The following is a 27,860-nucleotide window of genomic DNA, read 5'->3' on the forward strand; positions in this document are numbered from 1 at the left end:
GTCATGTGACTTCCTACCAAACTCAGATCTCTTCCTGATACAGTATGAAGACTCATCTAAACATGATGCAATCTTAACACACAGGTATTTCCAAATACTCTTTATGTCTGTAATATTTCTGTGTGTGTGAATTATTATCACAACAATAAATAATAAGTTTAGTTATAAATGTAAAAGATTTATGAATGCACCTAAGTAACATTAGACAGTTTCACTTTCATTTCTGCTTTTGTTCTGAACTGTGCGGTCTGTGTAACGGTCTTCTATTGTTTTAAATGTAGAAGGCAATACGTGAGAAGACTAAAGATATGCAGAGACATTGTATTATTAATAATAGAGCAAAAATAACGCTGTAGCCTTATCCCTGAGAATGAGAGCTTTCATTTGATATAAAACTTGCCCATGTTTGTCATACTTGAAAAATATGAAATATGTGAATAATAAATCATACAATAAATTGTCGGGGGGGTGATAGTGTAAATTAAGTGTAAATAACTTTCTTACAGTAAAAGATATCTCAAAGTGATGCATATCTGCAGAAAGTAGAGACTCTAAGCTTTCAAACAGTATCTCATATGTGGTACTGGGTCCATGACAGACCATTAAAAAGGAATATTTTATATTAAGTCAAAATAAGATATCACTGTAAAAAATATTCCATAGAATTGCAGCTGGGTTGCCGGTAATTTACCGTAGATTTAAATTTTTGTTATTTACTGGCAAGAGTTTGTTCAAAGTTAAATGAACATTAAACATTTACAAGTCTTTGTCTTTACAGAGTAAAACTAAAAAAACAGCATCAAGCAAAACATTCTGGGAAACAAAATCTGAAGCAAAAAACAGAAAAAGGTTGATGATGATTTCTGGTTCCCAGAATGCTTTGCATGAGGCGGTTATTGTATAGTTTTATTCTGTAAAGATAAAGACTTGTTAATATTTAAAATTTATTTAACTTTGAACAAACTCTTGCCAGTAAATAACATAAATGTAAATCTACGGTAAATTACCGGCAACCCGGCTGCAATAACATTGTAATTTCTACGGAATTTTTTTACAGTGTAATTCTGGACCCGGTACAGGGTCCACAGAGTCAAACAAGTTAAGCTCTTATAATTCATTCTTTTAATGTGAAGTTAATAATGAGGTTGTGCTTAATATATATATAAAAACTAAATATGGAAAAGATGATTTCACATGGCATAAATTATTAAAACGTGCAATTAGTCATTGAACGATATGAAACAATATTATTAACAATATTATTACTTGCACATTGGGTGAAGATCATTCGGCTAAACTTTTAACAAGCGTGTGCTACACTTAAGAGTCATTCTGCGACATTTTTGGGAAAAAGTTATTTTGGGAAAATGCGCGTGAAAAAATAACTAACGTTCATTAAGTTGCTCGCAGAAAGCGCTCTTAAGTGCTAAGTTCAATTTTATCGGGAAACACAAGCCAGACCGCCCGTTCCCGTCAGGGAAGACCCAAGACCAGAGTTCCGACCACTATCGTATTTATACTCTTAAATTTAATCCCGCACCACAAGAATCCTTATAGGCATTTTTACATGGTATGCTGCAAACAGTGAAATCGCATAAACAAAATAAATTGAGTTATTAAACAAATTCTGCATGTAGAGATGAATGTTTGGTTACAAACATTACTTTATATTGTATACTGTACTTAAATCAACGCAAGACCTTAATTTATGTATGTACTTCATCAGTATTTGAGTTTACTGGGAAATATAATCTTTTGAACTGTTAAATAAAACTTCCTTAACCTTTTTTATAACAAATTTTATAATATGTTAGTAGGGGAGAAACAAATGTTTGGATGGAAGAGAAGTTTTATTCTGGCTAAAAGATCATCTGAGGAATAAGTAAAGAGAATGTGAACAGGATCATGTCTACCACTGACAGCACAGGTGAGAAACACAGACAATAGCCTCTTTTACAACACATTTACCAGAATAACTTAACCAGTAAATATAAAAATGTGCTGCTGTTCACACACGTGGGACGTTACTTCTTTTTACGAGCAAGATATCATTGACACATCAGTACCAATATCAACTCTTTCAGAAAGCAGAAGTTATCTAACCGATGACACTTCTATCGTGTAGTTGCTCTTCAACAGACAAGGTGACTTCAAACTGAACTGTAGGTAGTCGCAACAGTTAAAACATAAGACTTCACAAAGACATGGGCTATGAAGTAAATAGCTACTAGGGATGCACCGGTTGACCGGCCATAAATCGGAACCGGCCTTTTGTATTTTTTCGACCCGCGTGCACAAACTACATTTTTATCATTCGCAAACATGTATTTTGTGTAAAAGCATTTCGAAATCTGTGCGCAGGACATTAAGATTGCAAGGACAAGTTAATCACGGAGAAACAACAGTACATTCGCAGGGCTCTCAAGTCTCACGCATTCACTGTGAGATACACGCATTTCAGTCAGTTCACACACTCACACCTTGTACTTTTTGTATTTAAGAGACTGATAACTTTTCCTGCTATATACAATTAATGGACGAGGCGCAGGGAAATTCTCTGTCGAGTTCATAGCTGTGTTGAGGTTTTCTCGCGCTCCTCTTTTGTCGTTTACTTGGATACGCGGGGCGCTCACAGAACGAAAGTTAGAAGAGCAAGATCTGATTAATGTGGTAAATAACGCAGGTTTCTTGAATATAGCCAAATACGTGTTAAATCATGCTTGATTTATTAAAAAAACTCTCCAACTGCTTTGCAATCAGACGCTTTAGCTTACCTGAAACTAACGTAGAGATTAATGAAAGGACCAGAGATGTATTTCATTATTATTGCCATGTAGTACTGAACAGGTAACCCTCTCTCTCTTAAACACAGCTTAAAATACACGCTGATGGCAAGTTCTGCAATCCTACTGTATATAATACAGATTTAATTTTAATTTTGATACATTTGTATTTTTTTAATATGTAGAACAATTTATTTAATTTGGATAAATTTGTCTTTTATCAGACTTACCAATTGTTATAATTTATATTTTTGCTGGTCAGTTATGAATAATAGGTAACATTGAACTGCTAGCAAAAACTTGAGAATTTGGTGGGGCAGAGGGGTCTCTCCCTTAACAGATAGTATCTCACTCCAAACTTTTAAATAAAACTTGAGAGCCCTGCATTCACCACAACAAACTTGATCAGACATTTAAGTTCATCAACTGATAGAACACAATAAGTATCAAAAGTCTGTTGATAATGCAAAACAGGCAAGACCTTCAACCCTCACTCAACCATCCATGTTATGGTCTCATTTAACCACTTATGTTTGTATTGAACGTAGCCTACTGCACAGTTACTGCCAGGCCCAGATTAAGAATTCGGAGGCCCCAGGGCACAATTTCCTGTAGGCCCCCCACGCACACAATCAAACTATATATATATAATATATTTCAGTCAGGACCACTTGAGTCAAAAAATAAAACAAATCTTTGCCATTTAAAATGTTTATTTGCAAGATGTTAAAATTACATTTGGCGGTATGGCTCTGTTCTGAATTCCCCAACCTTTTCATGAGCTCCATGAAAGCTAGTCAGGGAACAGCAGCAGCTTCTGGGGACAATCTCCCATATAAACTGGGATAGCAGCAAAATTCCCCCCCAATTAGAACAGAGCGTGCATCAGTGACAATGAAATGAAACTGATTAAGTTAAACAGAGTTTAAAGGAGGAGCTAGGGGAGGAGGTGGGTTGCAGCAAAGCAGTGAAAGCAGCCAAGCAGACAGACTGAAAATCCATTTAAATAGGGCGCCCTGTTTGAAAGGGACCAATTGATGCATAGGAATCGGATCAGCTGATAGGCTGGGTTTAGGTTTGACAATCAGCTGATAGCATCGCTTGACTACGTGGCCTGCCTGAACTGACGCTGTACGCTATATTTCAGTCAGGACCACTTGAGTCAAAAAATAAAACAAATCTTTGCCATTTAAAATGTTTATTTGCAAGATGTTAAAATTACATTTGGCGGTATGGCTCTGTTCTGAATTCCCCAACCTTTTCATGAGCTCCATGAAAGCTAGTCAGGGAACAGCAGCAGCTTCTGGGGACAATCTCCCATATAAACTGGGATAGCAGCAAAATTCCCCCCCAAACAGACCATACCAGGCAATCATCCCTGGCCCTTCCTGCTATCGAAGAGCCAGCAGAGGATTAAAAAAAAAAAAAATAAATAAATAAATAAAAAGTAAGCAATAAATTACTGAAGCGATATTTATTTTAACTACATATCACAATCATTACTCATAGCTTTCTGAGCCTCAAGGATGGCTCGAGTATCTGGCCGGAGGTACCGTTCATAAGCTGCCGAAGACCATCTTCCCATAGCTTTTAGGGTAGAAACGGGAGTAGAGGAAGCTGCAGTTGTAGCAGCCCCTATGCGCAGCGAATGGGCCGAATAACACTCTGGGGGTAGCCCGCAGAATTGACAAAGCAGGCGGAAACGGGATGCAAACCAGGCTCTGGACATGGGCTTTCCCTCCTCTGTTGTAAATAATGGGTCCTCCAGACAAGCTTGTGGACGACACCTCAGATAAGCCAACATAGACGACAGGGGACAAAAAGCAGAGTTAGTTTCAGACACAAAAACAAAAGATCCTTCCCCATCCCGATCAGTTTTTGAGTGCTTTAGAAATATGGTGAAGTGGTGAGAAAATATTGAAACATCAGATATTGTGAGATCATGTGACGGATTAAAAGAATCTGTGCGTGTTGAAAACTCGCCACCTCTGAGAAAACCATAGAAAGCCGTAAGCAAAACAGATTCCAACATAATATCAGAATAGATCCCAAAGCATCCCTCTCTCAGACGTGATATTAATTTTTTTAAAAGTGGAAGTGTGAGAGGGAGACGATGATCATTGCCTTTAGGTTTCTCTTTTTTAAGTCCATTGAGCAGGAGACGAATTGAAGGATTTTTTAACAAGCTGATGGTGGATGGATCCAAGCAGCGCAGATGGAACTGAATGCCGGCGATCATACTCTTGATGGATGAAGGCTGCATTTTACGAGACTCAAAACAGTGGACTATAAAAGCACTAACATATGAAACATTGACAGGAAGTACATCTACAGTGAAAGTTGCACAGAAAGAACTAAAATGAGACCAAGCAGAGTCATACATTTTTAATGTTGATTTTGCTAAACCACTACGCATGTACTTGGCTGCTGAATGCAAATAAGATTGAAGGGTCATGTCTAATCTAGAACCGTTTGGCTGAAAAGAGGGCAAACCAAGCTGGCTGGCGCTGAATCCGAACACAGGAGGTGGAATTTCTGAAATTCAAATCGAGAAAGGGAATCAGCAATTTGATTGTTTAAACCTGGAATATGAGCAGCTCGAAAAATGAAATTATCCATGACAGATAACCAAGTAAGGCGCCTGACGAATCTGTTGATAAACGGAACTGATGAGCGACCTTTGTTAATAATATTAACAGTTGCCTCATTGTCACAAAAAAACAGAATTTGTTTTCTAGACCATTGTTTCCCCCACAGAATACAAGCTATCACTATGGGATATAATTCCAACAGAGCAGTGGACATGTTATTATCCGGCATGGAAAGCAGCTCCTTTGGCCATTTGCTAGCAAACCACTGACCATTGAAAACCCCCCCAAAACCGACAGAAGGCGCAGCATCTGTATACAATTCAAGGGCTGAAGAAGACTCCAGATCATCATGATAAAAAAAAGAAATGCCATTCCAATTTTCAAGGAGCAAAGACCAGAAACTGAGATCTGATCTGGAGCCTGCGTCTAAGGTAACTATGTCCTTAAGATCTTTGACAGATTTGGAAAGATCGAGGAGTCTGGCAATGAAAGACCTGCCTTGGGGAATAATACGCATCGCAAAATTAAGATGGCCTAGTAAAGAAAGCAAATCTCTTTTTGAAAAAGAAACGGAACTCTGAGCATTTCTCATGATTTCACGAATGCGTTTTAATTTCTCAAGGGGCAACGAGGCTTGCATTAGATTCGAATCTAATGTAATGCCTAAAAACTCGATAACTTTGAGTGGGCCTAAAGTTTTTTCCTCAGAAAGGGGAACACCTAAATCGGCGAAAGTGTATTTTAACGCCGAAATGCATCTTTCTGGCTTTGAGTTTTTATAATCCACTAGCAGAAAATCGTCTAAAAGATGGAGCACATGCGGTAATTTGCAGTTATTTAGGAGAATCCAACATAGCGCCTCTGATAGTGTATCAAAAATTTTTGGACTACTGCGACAGCCAAAAGTGAGCCTGACCGAAAAATAAAATTTTTCCCTCCATTTAATGCCAAATAAATGCCACTGCGATGGATGCAAAGGCATAACTTTAAAGGCGTCTGAAATATCTGCCTTTGCGAGCCATGCACCCCTACCTGCTTTTTTAATGATTTTAATTGCGTCATCAATGGTTGCGTAAAACAGAGAAAATGGAGCTAGAGGAATAAGACTATTAATACTTTGAGCAGCATCATTATGAGGGGCGGACAAATCAAAAATTAAGCGCTTCTTTCCTGAATATTTCCGAGTAGCTATCCCTATAGGATTAATCCGACAAATTGAGAAAGGGGATTTATCAAAAGGCCCAATAAGAAATCCTTTCTTAACTTCCTTTTCCAACAAGGAATCGACAATTTCAGGTTCTTTAACAGCAGAAAGCAAATTATTACAGAAAAAAGACTGATTAGGCAACCAAGACAATCCTGCAAAAAACCCTTGGATAAGTCCGGTTATTAAATAATTGACAAAGCAGCGGTTAGGATGATTTCTCAGTGCCTGTCCCAGCTTTGGAACATTGACTGGGGTTGATGGCTTTATTTCTTTTTGTCCTTTCTCATAAAGCGGGTTCGTCTTGGGCACACAGATTTTGGGTGGCCGTCCCCGCAGTAACTACAAGCATGAACATATTTACAATTATAGAATTTGCAAACATTTTCATTAAAATTATAACATAAGGGAGTAGCAAATGGTGTCACCTTAGAGTCAACAGTTTGAAAACCAGACTTAGATGGAGGAGACGCAGATTTGGGGCATAGATTGAGGGTGTGAGAATGAGAGCCACAGATCGAGCAGGAAAGAGCTTGATGACCAGTGAAATGTCTGCTTATGAGGGTTAAGTCAACTACAGACCAGTCCAACCTTTGATTGAACCGTTGAATGAACATTGCAGCTTTTGCAGAGAATGATTTATGATATTCATAGAAGAGAGTTCCTCCATAGGTCAAAGCCAAGTCAGAAATGATTGCTAAATAAGTGTCAAGCTCGGCTCTACGAGACGGATACATTTCGCAGATGACGTCTCTGTAAACCCCAAATGCCACATTAAACTCAGCTAACGTTAACATTTTTGAAAGTCGGGGGTCGCTATCTTTAAGCATAACAGACACATCGCCGCAATCAACAACACGCTTCTCACTCATTTCGGAGCACAATAATATTTTGACAAGGTTGACATCATTACCTGCGATGATTTGGCTTCTCAACTGATGAGAAATCGCAGCAGCCGGCGGAAAGAATGGAGAGCCTGTAGTCACGGGAACTGCACTTCCCATAGTTCTTCGTGGTATAGTCACTGAATTGATGACGTCATCATTCTGCTGCGGAGTAAACACGGGCTGCCGCGCCGTGTTCGATGAGGAGTTATCGCAAGACGGACCAGAAATGGAAAAGTTTGCCGAGGCCTTAGATCTTGAACCGGACTCAAGAGCTTGAATTCTGGAATTCATGTTGGAGAGCGAAGACTGAATGCTGGACAAAGCTGACAACACTGGGTCGTTGTTTTGGACTGAAGAAGAGTAGATTGCTCGGGTTGAGACGTCGGATCCGCCTGCCCGCTTGGGTGCAACATCAGCCGAAGTGGAAGCCGGTTCTAGATTCTTTCTCTTCTGCGTCTGTTTCTTGCCGGAGAATGGAGGAGGAGGAGGAATATCTGCTGCTGGAACGTCAATTTTTTCACAAAGCAAAGCAAAAAGTTCCTTATGCGAAGCTCCAGTTGGTGCCGGGATGTCGTGTCTGTATAAGGTTTCCAGTAATTTCGGCAGCGGCCAGTCAATGATGCTGGGAGGACTACAAGATGATTTACTTGCCAGGCGAGAGCTCCGGCGGACAGAAGCATTGCTTTCGTCATTAATGGCTTCCTCCGCTTGACTTATTTGATGCTGGGATTCTTCGATGAATTCAATTTGCCACGGATCTGTAACGTTATCATTTGCGGCGGCAGACATGGTCAGCAGTTGGGTGAGTAACGTTACAGCAAAATAAAAGCGTATAATCATGTTGCAAGAAACTGCGCTTTTGCAAGCAAAGCAGTGAAAGCAGCCAAGCAGACAGACTGAAAATCCATTTAAATAGGGCGCCCTGTTTGAAAGGGACCAATTGATGCATAGGAATCGGATCAGCTGATAGGCTGGGTTTAGGTTTGACAATCAGCTGATAGCATCGCTTGACTACGTGGCCTGCCTGAACTGACGCTGTACGCTATATATATTATATATATTATATGGTTCTTTTTGTTAGAAACACCTCTACTTTTACAGGATTTACACTGACACATTACAGCAGGTGATCACTACCTGTAGGACAATATCAATACATGTAGATATTTTTGTTGCAAGCAGGGACCTGCACAGAGACCTGCACAGGGGGCAGATGCTCAAGTGAAAAAAGGGCACTTCTCTTAGGCCTAATTCTTTTTTAAACAAAAGATTAAATATATTGACACAACTTCCTTACTTTAATTCCATTTACAGGACATTCACATATTCAGGATAAATGAAGAAAAGTAATGGATTGTCTGATAAATCAACTGTGCACTGCTGCTTTTCTCACTCATTCCTAACTTAAACTATGAAGACTACTGCCACCCACAGTCTGCTCGATTCAGCGCGGGATTGTTTGCGCTTAAATAGTTAATCTAAATAATTAACAATTAGATTTTACATTTTATTTTCTCCTGTCGCTTGGGCCCTGACTGCGCGTGGGCCCCTGGGCACGTGCCCATAATGCCCATTGGATAATCCGGCCCTGGTTACTGATGTTAATTTTAGATGGTTACAGTTATTGTTTTCAATAGCTAAACCAAGTTTAGCCTGTTAAATACTAAATAAACATATTGTTTATGTATACTTTCATTCTTTCTTGTTTGTTGCTTGATAAGAAAAAAAATCGGAAATCGGATCGGAATCGTCCAATTTGCTTGTTAAGAAAATCAGCCATGAAAAATCAAGATTGTGCATCCCTAGTAAATACGGTGCTATATATATTTGCAAAACAACAAAATATTGCATAAATAAATAAATAAATAATAATGATCTCGATAATGACTACTATGATTTCAGTTTTAGTATAGTTTCTACCTCAAAACTGGATTATATGGATTATATTCATGACTGGATTAAATAACATTTAAAGTATTTGGTAACACTGAAACATTAATGTTACAAATGGTTCAGCAACACCAAAACATTTCACACATATTTCACACATTTCCAATCAGTAATTAAAATGGCCAAGTCGTGTTTCATATTGACAGATAAATACGCTCAGTTTATTAACTCTTTCACCGCCAGCGTTTTTTTTAACAAGTTGCCAGCCAGCGCCAGCGTTTTTCATGATTTTCACAAAAGTTTAATGCCTTCCAGAAAATGTTCTTCTTCAAACATATAAACATACAATACACCAAAGAACAGACCCTCTGCTTTCAAACAAAAAAAAGCGTTTCATCCTACCTTGAGTAGTTCTTTTGTAATCAGCTTTTGAATATGGGTAGGTTTCTGCAAAAACACCACATTTTGAGCAAAAAGCAGAGATAATTCCATTTTTGTGACGGACTTTTCATAGAGATCCCATTCAGAGCGATCTTTAAAACAGACACGGACATGCAGCAGCTTGCCATAGGTCAATACTTCCGAGTTTAAAAAGTTGCAGAAGGGCGCCACCTAGTGGATAAAAACGGTATTGCGGAAAGACGGAAATACTCGTCATTGGCGGGGAAGCGTTTTCTCTTGATTGACGAGATATCTCGTCAATGGCGGGGAAAGAGTTAAATAGCCTACGTCTTAGTTTATTAAATACGCTTTGCAAACTATGAAGGGAAAATGAATCAGTACACTGACATGGACAGATACTTTGTTTGGTCACCGGTGATCAGCGCAAGATGCATGTCGGTTAGAAAAGTGTCCGACTTACGTCCGACTTGCTCTGATATCATGCTGACGTGTGCAAAATAACTCTCGCGATGGAGAGGCGGGCTCGTCGGATTCTACAGCCGAGCGCAGTAGCTCTCCACCGACTGCGTTGACGAAAAGCACGATGGGAAAAGACTTGCTGACGACACAGCTTAATGCTCATTGGCCTGGGGATGTCAGCTGATGACTTCTTAATTCTAAAAACTCTAATTCCTGTAGTAGTTTTTATATTAGTTCAATTGTTCTTTACTATGACATTTATATTTTTAATGAATTCCTGTAAACTTTTGTATTGGTGTTGAATTATTTGTACTGTGAGCTGTTTAAGTTAAATTTCACACAACAGAAACGAATTTGTATTACCACTAGACTTAGATTTATTCATCCCAACATTTACTAAGTAACCTTTTCCAGTAACGAACAGTTCACCTTCGTTGATTCTCCTTTATAAACATCTTTATGTAAATTAATTTATTGGTATTTAAGTTGCATCTATTTAATCCGCGATAAAATACGAGAACGTGATCTCTGCCTATGCTGACGTTTGTAGTCGACTGGACTGCGAGATTGGTGAAGTGTCTGACTTAAAAGTTCTTTTTTCACACCTCCCCTCACTGCAGCCGTCTGCTCTCATCTGAATTTCAGGCAAGGCAAGCTGCATCTCAAACAAGCCTATTCACCAGGCTATGTTTATTCGGCTATGCAGTGCTGATAGCTCTTTGCTGATTGACAGCTTTGACATCAAATGGATAAACGTGAAAATCAGATGACGTGATTTCAGAACTTTTCATTGGCCATTTAGATATGTGAAGCATACTGTATACGGAAATGAACCTGGACATTCAATCCGTCAAAAGATCTCAAAATCTGCAAAATGGTTTTCATCGGACAGCGACGTTATGTTAATCCTTATGGGTTGTTGAGGCCATTTTTGTTTTTTATGTCTTAATTTGGCCACAACCAAATCAGTGACACCACTTATGAACTTGGCAATTAAAGAGTTAAAATCATGGAAATTTTGTAAACATTTTGTAGTTTTGACAAGTACTGAGTTTGATTAACAGATTTACGAAAAAAAAATTATAAAAAAAATTATCTGATAAATCTTTACAGCCATTTAATTTAGTGACCGTTTTTGTACACGAACAGGAGGCCCTAATGTGTTTTACTAACATTAAAAGAGTGCCATTTCAGACAAGTTGAGGTTGGAAATATACTAAACCTGAGTTGTCTGGAACACAGAAATATTATCTGTTCACACGTAGCATTGCACCAACAAATTACTGGTAATCCTATAACTTCTCTTACTGGTAAATTGCCAGCACTGATTTACCAGTAATTAAAAAAAACTTTTTTATACATGATCTCTTAACTGCAAATTACCAGTTAAGACAGCATGTAAAAAAGCTAATGTTTATTTCTATTTATATGTCTTACTCTTATAAATCTCAGAGTTTAATATAAGTGTAATGTTTTTTGTTTACTGCAGAGTCTGCTCTTCACAATCCTGTTCGCAGGAGAAGACGCAGCAAAGACCTTGAACCTCCTGTCAGTAAGTTTCTCTGTATAGGAAAAACAGACAGGTGAAATCACTAAACATGAAGGCATCTCCTGCAAGATTTAGTTTAATAAACATTACAGCTTTCATAACACGTTACATTAATTGTGTGATTTTTTTACTATAGCGTGGTTAAAAGTGATTTTTTTATTGTAGTGAGTATTATTCTGCTGGGAAAAGATGTGTCAACAAACAGTCGAGTGGGAAACTTCATGTTGGGAAGATCAGCGTTTGATAGTGAAGCTCCTCCAGATGATCATCAGATTGAGAGAGTCAGAGGAAAAGACATGATGATCATCAACTGTCCTCATCTGCTCCAGCTGAACCTCTCATATCATCAGATCATACAGACAGTGAGAGAGTGTGTGGATCTGTCTCATCCAGGACCTCATCTCATACTTATCATCTTTAAACCTGATGATTGTTCAAGAGAAGATCAAGAGCATGTGGACATGATCCTCAACTCTTTCTCTGATAGTGTTTATCAACACACACTGGTGCTCACAACACACGACTCATACACTGAGGAACAAACTGAAGTCAATGACAACATAAAGGAAATTATAAAAAAATGCTTCAATAGACACTACAGACTGAAGAAAGACAGCACTGCTGCTCAGCTCATAGAGACATTTAGAGACATTGTCAAATCAAATGATGGCCGTTATCTGATTTGTGATGTATATAAAGATGCACAGAGTTTCACAATGAAGCAGCAGACAGATGAAAGAGGTGAGTGTGAACGTCCAGTATTTTACTTTTTACAAATATTAATAATTACTTATATTGTTATGATTGAGAGAGATAACCAATGCACCTATATGGGGGGCGACAGTGGTCCATGTAGGTTGTCTATAAATCAGAAGGTTGGTGGTTCAATCCCCGGCTCCACCGGACCAAGTGTTGAGGTGTTCTTGAGCAAGACACCTAACCCCAGCTGCTCCCGACCATCTGGATAAAGCCTTGCATGGCTGACACCGCCGTCGGTGTATGAATGTTTGAGTGAATGGGTGAATGTGAGGCAATATGTAAAGCGCTTTGGATGGCCATTGGTCTATGAAAGCGCTATATAAATGCACTCCATTTATTAGAGTTGGGTCCGAGTCCACCTTTGTCGAGTATGAGTCAAGACCAAGTCATTAAACATCAAGTCCGAGTCCAAATCCGAGTCCAAAAGGGTCCGAGTTCTTAAAGGCCGAGTCCAAGTCGAGTCCGCCCGAGTCCATAAAGTAATAAAATTGAAAAACGATACAAAATTTGTATTGTAAATTGTTACTTTCTATCAATACTTTAACCTTTTAACCCATTAAACCAATGGCAATATAAAAATGTAATAAAAATACCTCTATTGCATCTTGTCATTGCCATTTGTTGCCACTAGTTTCCTATCAAAAATGATTTCAAAGAAAAGAAAGGGATATAGAGGTATCTTCTTTTTACTAGATGTCTTGCAAATAAATTCTTTATGATTTTCATAAGCAAAACAAATTATTGCTGACTTAGAGGACATTGTGGTAGCCACGCATTGATGTGTGTGTTTGTCTGCACTTCTGATGCGACTGGGTGCTGCCTGCCAGTGTGTTGCAGTAAAATAACAGGACTATCTAGTAGTTAATCAAGTGTTTAAACGTGCACCATAAACAGATCTCTCTTCTAAAAAAATAAATTCCTAGAAGGGGTAAAAAGTGTTCTGTATGTGCGGTTCAGAAAATGACAGAGGCACGAGCTTTGCTGACTAGTGTTGCCTGATCTTGCACTAAAAAAAAACAGCGAACAAGAAAAATCCAATAATAAAACTATGGAACGTTTTTGCGGACAATATTAAAAAGGAATTGCAAATGGTATTTGCAATTGCGTTTCCTACTTGTGGGTGTAAAACTGTGACTTAATTCAAACGCTAATGCAAACTGTTTGCATTTCCGTTTACGCGAACGTACAATATATGCCAAATTTCAAAGGAAAAATTAAAGTCCATTTGCAATTGAATTTCCTATGTCTTTCGAGTTATGATCCTGCCATATTTCAATCTCATCATTTGCTATTTCACTTCCTCTAGCGTCGCGTACGGATCTTGTCAAAACTCAAATGAAATCGCAATCTTCTTTCCTTTTGCGTTTCCAATGCCTGTACTTAAACTTGTCAATCACAGTGTTGGGGGTGGGGTTATATTATAGGGCGTGTTTGGAAGCGACGTCACTCACAGTCGACCACGCTTCACTGCGCTTAAACGGCCACAAGGGGGAGCACAAGAAAAGTTAAAATGATAACGCAGAACATTTTTTATACATAAAATTAAATATTACCTCAGTTATATTGCAGCAATTATTAACCAGATAAGCACCGTTTCAAAAGTATGAGTTTTATGAATTAAAGGAACGCATCTTCATTAATTGATTATTGACCTTCAATTGATTTTGTCAGTAATAATATGGCAGAATGTTTTGATATGATCTTTCTCATGTCAAACGCTATAAGTGTATTATTAGAAGTGTATCATAAGTGTATTATTTTAAACACTTGTGTTTTATTAGAAAGGTATTATTTTATCAGTCAATAAAGTATGCTAAATGCCTATTCAGAAAAATAATATATGAACATTAAGCTGACTTATTGACTAAATATATTATAAAAGTAATGCTGTCTATTATGTATCAAAATATCATATAACCTAATTTTCTTCAAAAGGTTAACAAAGATTTTGTAACCTTGGTATTTCTAGTAAAACAATATAAAATGTTAATCTGTCTGACAAAACAAATCATAAAGTGGTCGGTGGCTCAACGGAGTCAGCAACGAGTGACAGCGAGTCGGGAGACGAGCGGTCCCAAAGTTCCCCTTATGAAAATTAACCATGGTTTTATTGTGGTAAAAGTGTAGTAACCATGGTTTTTGGTGTATTGATTACTATCGATGATTTAAAAAAAAACATGGCTGTCAAATCATGTTTTTAACTGTAGTAAAACCATGGTTAATTTTCGTAAGGGTCAGGTGCAGCATGAGATGTTTCTCGTCATTAATCGTCGTGGGGAAACAGGATAAAAGCTGCAAATGCGATATTTCTGGAGAGGGTGAGAGAAATCTATGGACTGATGCTCTAGAACCCTGAAAAAAGATGTTATTTATTGACAGAGAACGCAAGATGCGTGTGGTTTTTGTTCTCAGTTAAAACGCATTAGAAGCCAGTCATCCCCGCCCTTCCATAACCAATCACTATGAAAATGTTATTAGCATGAATTAAAGTAATGTACCCACATTTACTTGATACTTCACTAGCTGATATCACATCTGATTAACACAGAATGAGATCTGGTTTTTTTTCATTAAAATGCTTTCAAATGGCATCTTATAACTTCTTTACTAGCAAGTTAATGCACGTTTATGCAAGTTAATAAACAGTGCTTAAGCTTATTTGATTAATAATTGCTGCAATATAACTGAGGTAATATATAATTTAATGTATAAAAAATTTCTGCGTTATCATATCAGTTTTTCTTGTGCTCCCCCTTGTGGCCGTTTAAGCGTAGTGAAGCGTGGTCGACTGTGAGTGACGTCGCTTCCAAATACAAACACGCCCTATAATATAACCCCACCCCCAACACTGTGATTGACAGGTATAAGTACAGGCATTGGAAACTTAAGTTATGAATATAACTATGGATCTGTGAGACCGAAGGATGACCGTCACTACGGTCCAATAGGATGATAACCTTCGTTCCGCCTTCTCTCGAGACCTTATGTAAACAAAGTCATGCCCATGACCCCGGAAGCGGAACGTCACGCTCTATAAAAGGCGCATTGAACTTCCGGCTCGTTCTCTTACCTTGAACGCCCAGTGTTCCGAGTGACAGGGACAGTGACGGTCATCCTTCGGTCTCACAGATCCATAGTTATATTCATAACTTACGATCTGTTTCGACCTCACTCTGACCGTCACTACGGTCCAATAGGATGACTCATGTCAACAGGGTCGCGAGGAACTACAGACTCCGAATTATTCAAACCTCGCTGGGCAACAGACATCAAAACTGCAGTGCTGACAGGCGTATTGGCAGTTACGTCAACTCTGTAAAATTTTGCCAAACAAAACCATGATGCTGCAGCACAAATCTCCCCCACTGGAACTCCTTTAAGTGCAGCCCATGAGGTAGCTACACTTCTGGTTGAGTGGGATCGTGTTCCCATAGGGACTGGTAACCCCTTTCCCTTATAAGCCTGGGAAATAACCTTAACCAACCAATGTGACAAACGTTGCTTCGAAAGTGGCAACCCCAATCTAACCTTTCCATAGCAAACAAAAAGCTGAGAATGAGACTTCCTCAGGGTCTGAGTAAATTTCACATAAGAGCGCAATGCCCTTACTGGACACAGGGTGAGCAAGTTCTGCTGATCTGCCTGTGAAGGGGGTTGAAATTGAAATACCTCCAGAACCTGATTCCTGAACTGAGGATTAAGTACTTTAGGTAAAAAGGCCGGGTTGGGCCAGAGCGTCACCCCTGAGCCATCCGGCCTCCAGCATAAACAGTCATCACTAATAGATAGCGCACACAATTCTCCTACCCTTTTAGCGGAGCATATAGCCAAAAGAAAAGCGGTCTTGAGAGACAAAGCTTCTAAATCTGTATCAGCCATAGGCTCGTATGGGGGCCTAGTGAGAGAGTCTAGTACAAAAGGCAAATCCCAATTGGGTACCCGCAAAGAGCGGTTTGGACATAAGCGGCAAGCTCCCTTCAGGAACTGACCTACCAAGGGATGTCGGCCTATTGGTTGGCCATCCACTCCCCCATGATATGCTGAAATAGATGAAGCATAAACCCTGATTGTACTGGCTGCTTTGCCTTGATCCAGTTGAGCCTGTAGGAATCTAAGGACAAGTGGCACAGAGCAAGTTACTGGGTCAACATTTATGCCTACACACCATTCAGAAAAAATTCTCCACCTTATGGAGTAATTAGCCCGACTAGATGGAGCTCTGGCCTTATTCAGTGTCTCGTGTACCGTTTCATCTAGTTGTTGAGGGATGGACTCTGCAGAGGCCATACCCACAATTGTAGTGCCATCGGGTTTGGATGCCAAATCTGCCCGCATATTTGGGATAGGAGATCCGCTCATGATGGCAGTTGCCACAGGGAACCCTGAATCAGCTGAACTAGGTCTGGGAACCATGGTCTTCCCGGCCACCGTGGAGCAACTAGTAGAACTGTGCAATGACTCTCCCTGATCCTCTGGAGGACTTGGCAAATCAGAGGAAAGGGGGGAAAAGCATATAATAAGCCTGTCGGCCACTCTTGTGATAGTGCATCCAGGCCTAAACTGCCCTCTTGTACCGTGGGGGAGTACCATCCCTGGCAATGGGTTGTCTCCCTGGAGGCAAAGAGATCTACGTGAGCTGTCCCATATTGTCCAAATTTGGGCTATTACCTCCGTGTTCAACCGCCACTCTCCTGGGAGAGGCCCTGTTCTGGACAGAATGTCGGCTGGTCTGTTTGTCACACCCGGGATGTGTATTGCTCTCAGTGAGGACAGCTGCGGCCATGACCATGTCAGTAGGTTCGTTGCTACCTGGAGACAGCGTAGTGACCTTGTCCCTCCTTGGTGATTTATGTGGTAAACTACTGAGGTGCTGTCCGTTCTCACTAGCACATGCTTGTGGCGTAGAAATGGTAACAGACCCTGAAGAGCGAGATGAACAGCTCTCAATTCGAGCACATTTATGTGTTCTGATGACCAAGGGTGATCCCATTTGCCCCTTACCGACCTGCCTTCCCAAACAGCTCCCCAGCCTGTCAGTGATGCATCTGTTGTCACCACTGATCTTCTGTGAGGAAGATTGCCCAGTGGGGTTCCCCTGCAGAGAAAGTCCTTGTCCCTCCAATGAAGTAAGGCCCGCATGCAGGCCTTTGTCACCAGCAGCCTCCTTCTTCTGTCCTTCTTTGGATGAAGATGAAAAGAATTTAACCATCTCTGTATCAGGCGTGTCCTTAGTAGGCCTAAGGGAATCACCACTGATGCTGCCGCCAACAGTCCTACAAGCTTCTGAACTCTGTGAGCGGTTACAAGCTTCCCTTTCTGGAAGTGACGTAATGCTTTCTGTAGGCTGTCTATTCTCTGGGGAGTGAGACATGCTTTCATTGTTATAGAGTTGAAATATAGCCCTAGGAATTTCACCTGCTGCTGAGGCTGCTCTTTTCCCAGTTCACTGTGAACCCCAGGAACTGAATGTGAGCTAGTACCTCCTCTGTGTTCCTGATCCCCTGCTCTCGAGAAGGAGCACAAATTAACCAATCGTCCAGATATGGCAGGATTTTGATACCGCGCAGCTGAAGGGGGGCTAGGGCGGCTGAGATCACCCGAGTAAAGACTCTTGGTGCCAAAGACAGGCCGAATGGTAGAACCTGGAACTGAAAAGCCTGGTTTTGAAAAGCAAAGCGGAGAAAAGGCCTGTGCTCTGGACAAATTGGAATATGGAAATATGCATCCTTTAAATCCAGGGATATGAACCATTCTCCTGCACCTATGGCCTGCATTACCATCTTTGTATGAATCATCTTGAATGGAAGAATTTTTAAGTACTGGTTGAGGTGCCTGAGATCCAGAATGGGGCGATGACCCCCGTCTTTTTTTGGAATTATGAAATAGGTTGAATAAAACCCAGTCTGTTGTGCGTTGAAGGGCACTTTTGCGATTGCTCCTTTTTGCAAAAGTGCTTGTACCTCTTCCCTCAATACGGGCTCCAATAGTGGGTCCTTGACAGTGGTCATTCTGACCCTTGAAAATGGGGGGGCGCCGTCGAAACTGTAGCCGATACCCGTGAGTTATTGTGGATAAAACCCACTGGTCTGAGACCACTCTCTCCCAACTGGCCCGTGAAAGTTGAGAGGAACAGTCGACGGTCAGCCCCTGACCCCTATGCAGGTCCACCATTACGTCCTGCACCCTTTCGTGAACCTCTCTGATGAGCTCCCCCACGGGACTGAAATCTCCTCTGGGGATACGGGGCAGGATTTTGTCTTTGGCCATGAAAGCTCTGCCCCGGAACGCTAACAGGATTGCCACTTGTGTGTCTAGACAAAGCAGGTTGCTGCGGCCTTTGTGTTTCTCTCGACCTCGGTCTAAAGACTGGAGCTGGTTTACGACAAGCTCGCTGGACCGCTTCTCTTGTTGTGATGGAGCGCTCAGCCCTATCCAGCACCTCCTGGGAATCTGAATTAAAAACGTGACCGGGAACTACTGGCAAATTCATCAGTTCGCTTCTTATGGTCTCTGGCAAAGAAGTTTGTGCCAGCCATACCTGTCTACGACATAAAACAGCTGAAGACATTGCCTCCCCCACATCACGTGTCAATTGTGAGTGAGCCGCCAGAGCAGAATCAACAAGGTTCCTAGAATCCTGGTCATCTGCACTTACTGTTTTCCGTAAGGCTGCCAAGAGGATAGCCAAAGCATTGCCTGTACGAGCTGCACGTGCAGTGGCATTAAAGGATCGTGAGATCAGATGGTCAGTTTTCGCACACTCCTTTTTGGGAGAGCGAGGGTTAGCAGATGCATAGGCTGGTCCCAAAGTTGTCCAGGATTTCCTGTTCTACTGGTGGCATGTCCCCCAATCCCGTATCTTTTGGGTAACTGGCATTGGCCAAACGTCTGCAGCCTGCATTGAATTGGGGCTTTTGAGATGGTTTCTTCCATGCTGTCCTCAACATTGAGGTATAATCATCTGCTACTGGAATGCAAGATGGAAATTAGTCTGAGGTATACCTTCCCAGATACCCCCGACAGTAGCTGGGTCAGGCACAGAAGGCTGCAAACAAAGAATTTTTGCTGCACTAATTACTGTAGCAACAAGAGTATTTGCTGGAAAATCTTCTCTTCCCGTTGATTCGCCATCCACCTCGGCAGAATCTGAATGGGGTCCCTCTCCTTGGCTCTCTCCTTCTGCCTGCTGTGCATCATCAACCAGCGAGCAGGGAGCAAGAAGAGATAATACATCAGCCTCCTCTGCGTCAGTTTCAGGATTACCTTGCTGTGCAGGTGGAGGAACGTATTCCTGACCAGGAGGTAGTGATGGTGAAGCTGAGTGACGAGCTTCAATTCGGTCCATCCTCTGCACTAAACTCTGAATAGCAGCCAGGATCTCTAGTTGAGTGTCTGTGTTGCCACTCTCTGCTGGTGGAGCAGGAGCTGGGCGTTTAGCCACATCCACCACTTTCTCATGTCTTGATTTATGCGGTTTATGGCGATCATGTGAGTGCTTATGAGGACGCTTACGACTATGCCTGTCTGATGAGCGTTCCCTCTCCTTACTGTGCTCAGGTACAGCACTGCCTGCTCCCTTAGCACGGTGAATTCGTTCCTCTCTGGGCAGATCACAAGCCGCACTGCAGGGATTATCCACATCCTCCCTTAAATGTGCCATCCCCAGGCATGAAGGGCATTCCCTATGCCCATCTCGAGGGTCCATTGCTGATTGGCAATGACGGCAGCAATGAGAGGCCATGATAAGCTCACACCAGGTAAGGCCACACACAATCCCACTGACTGCGAACAGCAGCAAAGGTTGTATCTAGCCCACGAATGTCAAAAAAGGCCTGTACGCGAACGTACTTAAGAGGCCCTTATTATACCCCAACAACTGCGAACAGTGATATAGGGCTCAAAAGGGAAATAATACTCACCAACTTTTGAAATGTAGTATATATACTACTTTAATGATGTATACTCTGAGAAAAAAAACAGAAATAATGCATGATATTGAAGGGCTAATATGTTTATAAAGTAGCCTCAACATGTCTGAATAATACAATGCAACTATCTCAACTCAAACACATCAGAAATTGAGTGTTTGTATTAAAAATATTGCATGGCTAGTATGTAAAAACTAGCCACAAATATCAAATAATAAACATCACAATTCAAGTACAAACAGCATGAATTAAGTGATTGGTACAGATAATACAAATATACAAATAGACATCACAATTCACAGGGGCACAAGGCACCTGCACCACTTGGGTGATGAATTGAATTATGAAATATTAATTTGTTTCCTACCTGTACCAGGTCTCTAAGGCGAGAAAGGTAAAGAGAACGAGCCGGAAGTTTAATGCGCCTTTTATAGCTCGTGACGTTCCGGGGTCATGGGCATGACTTTGTTTACATAAGGTCTCGAGAGAAGGCGGAACGAAGGTTATCATCCTATTGGACCGTAGTGACGGTCAGAGTGAGGTCGAAACAGATTGCAAATGCAAAGTGGATTGTGATTTCATTTGAGTTTTGGCAAGATCCGTACGCGACGCTAGAGGAAGTGAAATAGCAAATGATGAATTGCAATTGAGATTGAAATATGGCAAGATCATAACTCGAAAGACATAGGAAATTCAGTTGCAAATGGACTTTGATTTTACATTTGAAATTTGGCATATATTGTACGTTCGTGTAAACGGAAATGCAAACAGTTTGCATTAGCGTTTGAATTAAGTCACAGTTTTTACACCCACAAGTAGAAAACGCAATTGCAAATACCATTTGCAATTCCTTTTTAATATTGTCCGAAAAAAACGTTTCACATAAAACTAAATAAATCTAAATGCTTTACTTCAAAGATCAAAATATTGGGACCGGCACCTTCAAACTTTATTAACACCAAAAACTTGATCACTTCATGAGCCAAAAGCCATAAACGGTTAAGCGCCAAAACTGTACTTACGTACAAAAAAGCCGAGGACCTGGCAACACTGCAAGACCGTGTGCTTTGAAGCAGCCTCACAAAAGAAGCCTATAATACACAACACCAAGATGAAGGTTTATTGCAAAACACAATGCTGTTAGATTATTTTGGTCACAGCTGTGAGTAATAAGCACGCGAGAACGTTGCTATGGTTATTTCTGTGTCAATCATCACATTTTCGGCAGTGAGTCTTGTTCCATACAGACATGAAACGAACATTTAGGGGATTCACTCCCGCATTTAAATGCGGTTGTCATTCCCGAAATTTCTCTTCTCAAGTTTATGCTGGTTTTATTGTTACACATGACGTGGACTCGACTGTACTCGGGAAATTTTCCGAGTCCAAAATGTTCAAGTCCGAGTACAAATTCACCCGACTGCGTGACAAGTCCGAGTTCATTCAAAATTGGACTCGAGTCCGGACTCGAGTCCAAGTTCGAGTCACCCAACTCTACCATTTATATCATCTTATAGCGATAAACAAGATGACATACAGATAACAACTCTTGAACCCATTTTTCTCTAATATAAACATTGTAAAAACACAGTTTAATCTGACTTGATATCACACTTTGGAGAATCTATTAAAAAGAAAATGTCTTCTATCATTTGTATCCAGAGATGAGAGATGATGTGAGGATTGTGCTGCTGGGTAAAACTGGAGTTGGAAAGAGTGCCACAGGAAACACAATCTTAAACAGACAAGCATTTATATCTGAAGTATCTGTTGTATCAGTGACCAACGAATGTCAGAAAGAAACAGCTGAAGTCAACAACAGATTGATCACTGTGATCGACACTCCAGGACTGTTTGATACTGAATGCAGTCATGAAGAGATCAAGAGAGAAATGATGAACTGTACCTCAATGATTCTGCCAGGACCTCATGTGTTTATTATTGTGTTGAATTTAACACAACGTTTTACTGATGAGGAGTCAAGATCATTGAAGATCATTCAAGAGATGTTTGGTGAAAACTCTTTAATGTACACAATGGTGCTCTTCACAAGAGGAGATCAACTGAGAAACAAAACTATCGAAGAGTGTTTGGGAAAACCTGGATCTGTGATAAGAAACCTGCTAGAAGAGTGTGGAAACAGATATCATGTGTTCAATAATAATCTGACTGAAGATCAAACACAAGTTTCTCTTCTACTGGAGAAAATAGATGACATGGTGAAAGCAAACGGAGGAAGTTACTACTCATCTAAGATATTCAGAGAGATGCAACAAGAAAAACTAAAGAGAAGAACAGCAGAGGAATATGAAAGAGAGAAAGAAGAGAAGAAGAAGATCACCTCTCAGTCACTATGTACTTTACAGGTGGGTGACAAGATAAAACTGAAGATCTGTAGATTTTTATTTTCATAACACTTTAATTCTTAACCCTTATGTGTTGTTGGGGATGTTTTCATCTACTCAGGTTTTTTATCTTAATTTGGCCACAACATTCTCTAAATCCACTAAATTAAACTGCTGTAAAAATGATTCAGATTAATATTTTTTTCTAATTTTCGACCTCTGTACTGTTCCAAACTACCAAATCTTAACAAAATCCCATGATTTTAACTATTTAATTGCCAAGTTCATAAGTGGTATCACTGATCTAGGAAAAAAACACAAAAACACAGATTTTCAATATAAAAAGTGATTGTGGATTGGATTTTTTTTTTACCTTTTTCAAAACATCGGCTTTGATGCATTTTTTGTTTTTGCGCAGCATCAGATACATTTTTTTCTTCCTCAAATATTGTTTGTGGTTTTTGCCCCATTGACGTCCATTATAAAGATTTTTTTTATGCAAAGCCATGATACCTTATCATCATGCATTTTTGATTGTTGGTGGTTTTTCCTTTTGCAAAGAGGTAAAATTTGTCATTTTAACTGTTGATAAGAGTACTGTATGTGAGCGGTGCGGAGTGGGAGTGGAGCGAGGAGTGGAGTGGCTTGATTTTGCCAGGAGCGAGGAGCGGATTTTTTGAATGTCAAAGTGTTGAAAATTTATTTTGGCCCCAATTTAATTTGTTTTGTATTGTTTAACTAGTACTTACACAAACATTAATACAAGTATATATCATGTTATTTATTATACACATTTTTAATTCTACTTTTACCGACCCCTTCACGATTTCCGCCTGTGCATTATATGATAGAAGAAATCATAAGTTATTAATAAGCACAGTTAAAGAAAGACAAAAATAAGTTTCTAAAGTACTACCCTGAAGAAGGGGGACAAATACAAATATACTTTAAAAGGTAATGATGACAAAGAAGAACGCCAGCGCAAAAAGGTGGTTACAACATCAAAATATTACTTGTGTAATCTTAAAATTTCATGTGTTTTCCACTCACACTTGGAAAACAATCTGACTTTGTACATTTACCCACTTTTTGCGCCACTGGTGGCAATGTTGCAGTATTGCAGGTAGGCATATTCGGAACTTTTACAGCATCCCCTGCAAGTAAGCTTACAATGGGCCTGTATGGGCATAGCCTAAGGGCCCCGCACAGGTTTGCTCACTGGAGAAACGTTGGCCCCTTAGCGCTGGCCCTGCATGGGCAGCCTTCACTTAGCCCCCAGGAAGCCCTCACATAGAGAAATCCCCAGAGTTTAATGAACACTGCTGGATGTATATATTGTCCCATCTTACAGAGTGTTAAAAAGTAACAATGAAGCAGAATTAAAAGCGCTGTTATCCTCTCTCACCATCTCTGTCTGAAACCTACAATTGCATTTTTACATCTTACTTGTAGAGTCATTTTCTTACTTTAGGTTGAGATTTTGTTTCATTTAAAGTCACCCTTATTGTGATCAGTGTTTGATTTAGTTAAACTTGACTCGTGACTCTTTCATTGTTCAATCGTTTGATTGCTATAACTTTGTGTGTTTAAGACATGTTTGTTTGTTTGTTATAGCAGAGTGCGATACTTTGGTGGTGGTCAGTTCAGTAAATAAAGTCTAAATATCATCAAATAAAAACGTATGTATTAATTTATTGTTTGCTAACTTATCAGAAGGATCTTTCTCTGACAATGTGATACTACAGTATGAAACCCAGCTCTCTCTTAGCAGTTTGTCTTTCTGAAGAATTTTGAAACACTGACACTGAAAATTAACCGGTTTGTTGTGTAGACACACAAATATCAAGAATCAGAGTATGAATCACAATGATGGTGACAATAAAATGAAAAGCTTCATGCTGCAATGCATGCTGGGTATCAACAAATTACAAATCTTATCCAGGACTCCCAGAATGCACTGCGGCATGAATAAATAATGACCTTTATTTACCATTTTGTGTCACCATTGTTGAGATTCATACTCTGATTCTTGATGTCTGTGCATCTACATTGTGCAGCGGTTAATGTTTATGTGCAAACTATCAAAATCCTTCAGAATAATAAACTGCTATGAGAGTTCTGGACCTTACACTGTAGTATTTCATTATTAACAGAAAATGATGCTTCTGATGAGGGGGGAAAACTATATTAATATATCTGTTTATTAAATGATTATGTTTGATGTTGTTTATGTATCAACCATCAATATTCAATTACAATTGTGTTTTCTTTGCTATAACATGTGTTTTAAACATACTTAGATATAGCAGCCAGAAAACACTAAGCCAACGGTCAAGAGTCAAAGTCCAAATAAAACAACCACTGATCACAATAATGGTGACTTTAAATGAAACAGCCAACATCTTAACATAAGTTAAGAAAATGACTCTACAAGTAAGATGTGAAATGCAATTTTAGGTTTCAGACAGAGATGTTGAGAAAGAGGATAACAGAGCTTTTAATTCTGCTTCAGTGTTACTTTTTAACACTCTGTAAGATTGGGACAATATATACATCCAGCAGTGTTCATTTAACTCTGGGGATTTTGCTAATGTTTTGCCAATGAGCAAACCTGTGCCGGGCCCTTAGAATAGCCCTAAGTGGGCCCATAAAGGGCCATCGTAGGCTTACTTGCAGGGTCAACATCATCTGCATTAGAGCTTAGATCGGGCGCAAAAAACCAAGCCCGACTCTACCGAAGCTCCTGCACGTTGTGTCCGAGCCCAGCCCGACCGACACATTAACTGTAGGCCTATGAGCCTGAGCCCAATTTAAACCTGACAATGTTTTAATAGTGCGCAGTGATGTTCTCAACTACTATTCAGAGTTGTTTAAACTACAGAAATCTGTTCAGAATTATCTTAATGAACTAATGCAACAAGGACGAAGCATGTAAACTGTGCTGTTTGTTTATTCAGAATGGAAACGTAAAAAAGCGTGTAAAAAAATGCAACAATGATGCACACAGAAAATGAACAAAGAATGAACTGTGGATGTCCTAAAGGAAAAGGCATACTACTCTAAAATATATTCTAAAACCTTGTTAAATTATTTAAAACAAAATATGTTGGCCTATTTTAATATTTGTGCCCATATTATGAAAAACTCACTTTTTCTGGCTTTTGGGGTGTTCATTTGTGTCTCTGGTGCTTCAACACCCATACAAACTTCCATCCATGCTGTTTTGAGTGAGATACAGGTTTCTGAATGTCTTCTGCCTTGAGTCTCAGATTGCACGGTTTCAAAATCAGCTCCGTTGTTACGTAACTAGCCTTGTCGTCACATTCCATTTGAATTTTCCCACCCACCCCACTACCTAGGTCTCCACCCACCAGGTAGTTACAGTGAGCAGTCACCCTGCAAAACAGTGGCGGTTCTAGACAAATTTCACTAGGAGGGCCAAGGAGTGGCCAGTGTTTAACCAGAGCGGCACATTAAAAAAGGGCAACAAATGATATTTAAAGATTATAGGGGTGGTTACAGGGATTAGTTTAAACCAGGACTAGGCCTTAGTTTAATTAGGAAATATAACTAGTTTTAACAAACATGATTTACTAAAAACATTACTTGTGTGCATTTTAAAGCAAAGCAAAGGGCACTGATGTATTTTAAGATATGTCAGTGCAAGTTGTTTTCAGTTTGGACAGCTCTTACATTTATTTTAGTCTAGGACTAGTCTAATCCCTGTCCGGAAAACCGCCCCTTAACTTTATTTTACTTTGCAATCATATAAACATTTATTTTATACAAGAGTGAGTGCAGGTGCAAAAGAGGGGCTGAGCTCTCTCCCAGCTCCCTTGTTCAGTAGTCAGGGCACTGATTAGGAAGTCGGCCATTTTAAGGGCTGTCTCAATCGCAAAATCCTTCAAGTGCACTGAAACGTTAGTTACCTAAAAATACCATGCAACACAAAAACCAGTGAGCATCGATGGTCCCTATGTTCCCTTACCGGAAATCACGGGACCTTTTCTGAATCCCTCCAACCAAAAATCATGCGAGACTACTCAATTAACTTTATGAAATGCAAACTTTTATAAAGACAAACGTTTGTTTTAGGCAAGGCAAGGCAAGTTTATTTGTATAGCACATTTCATACACAGAGGTCATTCAAAGTGCTTTACATAGAAATGAGAAAACAAAAATCAAAGATACATGAATTTAAAATATCAATTAAAAGAAAATAAATGTGATTTTAATAAAAACTGTTTAAATGTGTGAAAAAGAATAAAACAGGAATAAAAGTATAAAACAGTTAAAAATGAGAATAAAACAAGAGAAATAAAAAATAATTAAAATAGTGCATATATAATATAGTGCAATCAGTTCGGACGCAGCATAGTGCTCATTCAGTAAATGCATAGCTAAACAGATGTGTTTTGAGTCTGGATTTGAATGTGAGTACTGTTGGAGCACATGTGATCTCTTTTGGAAGCTGGTTCCAGCTGCGACTGGCATAATAGCTAAAAGCTGACTCTTCTTGCTTTGAGTAAACCCTTGGTATTTCTAGCTGATGTGATCCTAAAGATCTGAGTGATCTGATGGGTTTATATTCAATGAGCATATCAGCAATGTATTGAGGGCCTAGTCCACTGAGTGATTTATATACCATTAATAATACTTTAAAAGTGTAGCGACCTGAGGACTGGTGTGATGTGTTCATATTTTCTGGTTCTGCTCAGAATCCTGGCAGCAGCATTCTGAATGAGCTGGAGCTGTCTAAAATTTTTTGGGAAGGCCAGTGAGGAGGCCATTACAATAATCCACCCTGCTGGTGATGAAAGCATGCACAAGTTTCTCTTAGTCTTGTCTGGAAACAAAGCATCTAATTCTTGCAATATTTTTGCGATGATAGTATGCTGATTTAGTTATTGCTTTGACATGACTACTGAAACTAAGGTCAGACTCCAGAATCACACCAAGATTCCTGACTTGATTTTTAGTTGTTTGACCCCTAGCGTCAAGGTATGCATTCACCTTGAGAACTTCATCTTTGTTTCCAAACGCAATGACTTCAGTTTTCTCTT

At 39.8% G+C, this 27,860-nt stretch overlaps 1 protein-coding gene across 1 annotated transcript; it reads left to right on the plus strand.

Moving 5' to 3' along the window:
* On the plus strand, nucleotides 1-27,578 carry LOC135768453 (uncharacterized). Its single transcript, XM_073814097.1, has 6 exons — nucleotides 1-84; nucleotides 1,815-1,927; nucleotides 11,706-11,768; nucleotides 11,931-12,506; nucleotides 22,115-22,818; nucleotides 27,516-27,578. The coding sequence occupies exons 2-6, from the start codon at nucleotides 1,906-1,908 to the stop codon at nucleotides 27,576-27,578; spliced, it is 1,428 nt and encodes a 475-aa protein (XP_073670198.1). The 5' UTR covers nucleotides 1-84; nucleotides 1,815-1,905.
* Nucleotides 27,579-27,860: the final 282 nt, after the last annotated feature.

The sequence above is a fragment of the Paramisgurnus dabryanus genome, chromosome 3 (genome assembly GCF_030506205.2).
Source record: "Paramisgurnus dabryanus chromosome 3, PD_genome_1.1, whole genome shotgun sequence".
Taxonomy (NCBI): domain Eukaryota; kingdom Metazoa; phylum Chordata; class Actinopteri; order Cypriniformes; family Cobitidae; genus Paramisgurnus; species Paramisgurnus dabryanus.

What these genes read in the sequence shown, in the direction of transcription:
- LOC135768453 (XM_073814097.1), top strand. Translation starts at nt 1,906, where the DNA reads ATGTCTACCACTGACAGCACAG. An exon ending in AGACCTTGAACCTCCTGTCA is followed by an intron (nt 11,769 to 11,930) that starts GTAAGTTTCTCT and finishes TTTTTATTGTAG; the next exon opens with TGAGTATTATTCTGCTGGGA. An exon ending in AGTCACTATGTACTTTACAG is followed by an intron (nt 22,819 to 27,515) that starts GTGGGTGACAAG and finishes GGTTCTGCTCAG; the next exon opens with AATCCTGGCAGCAGCATTCT.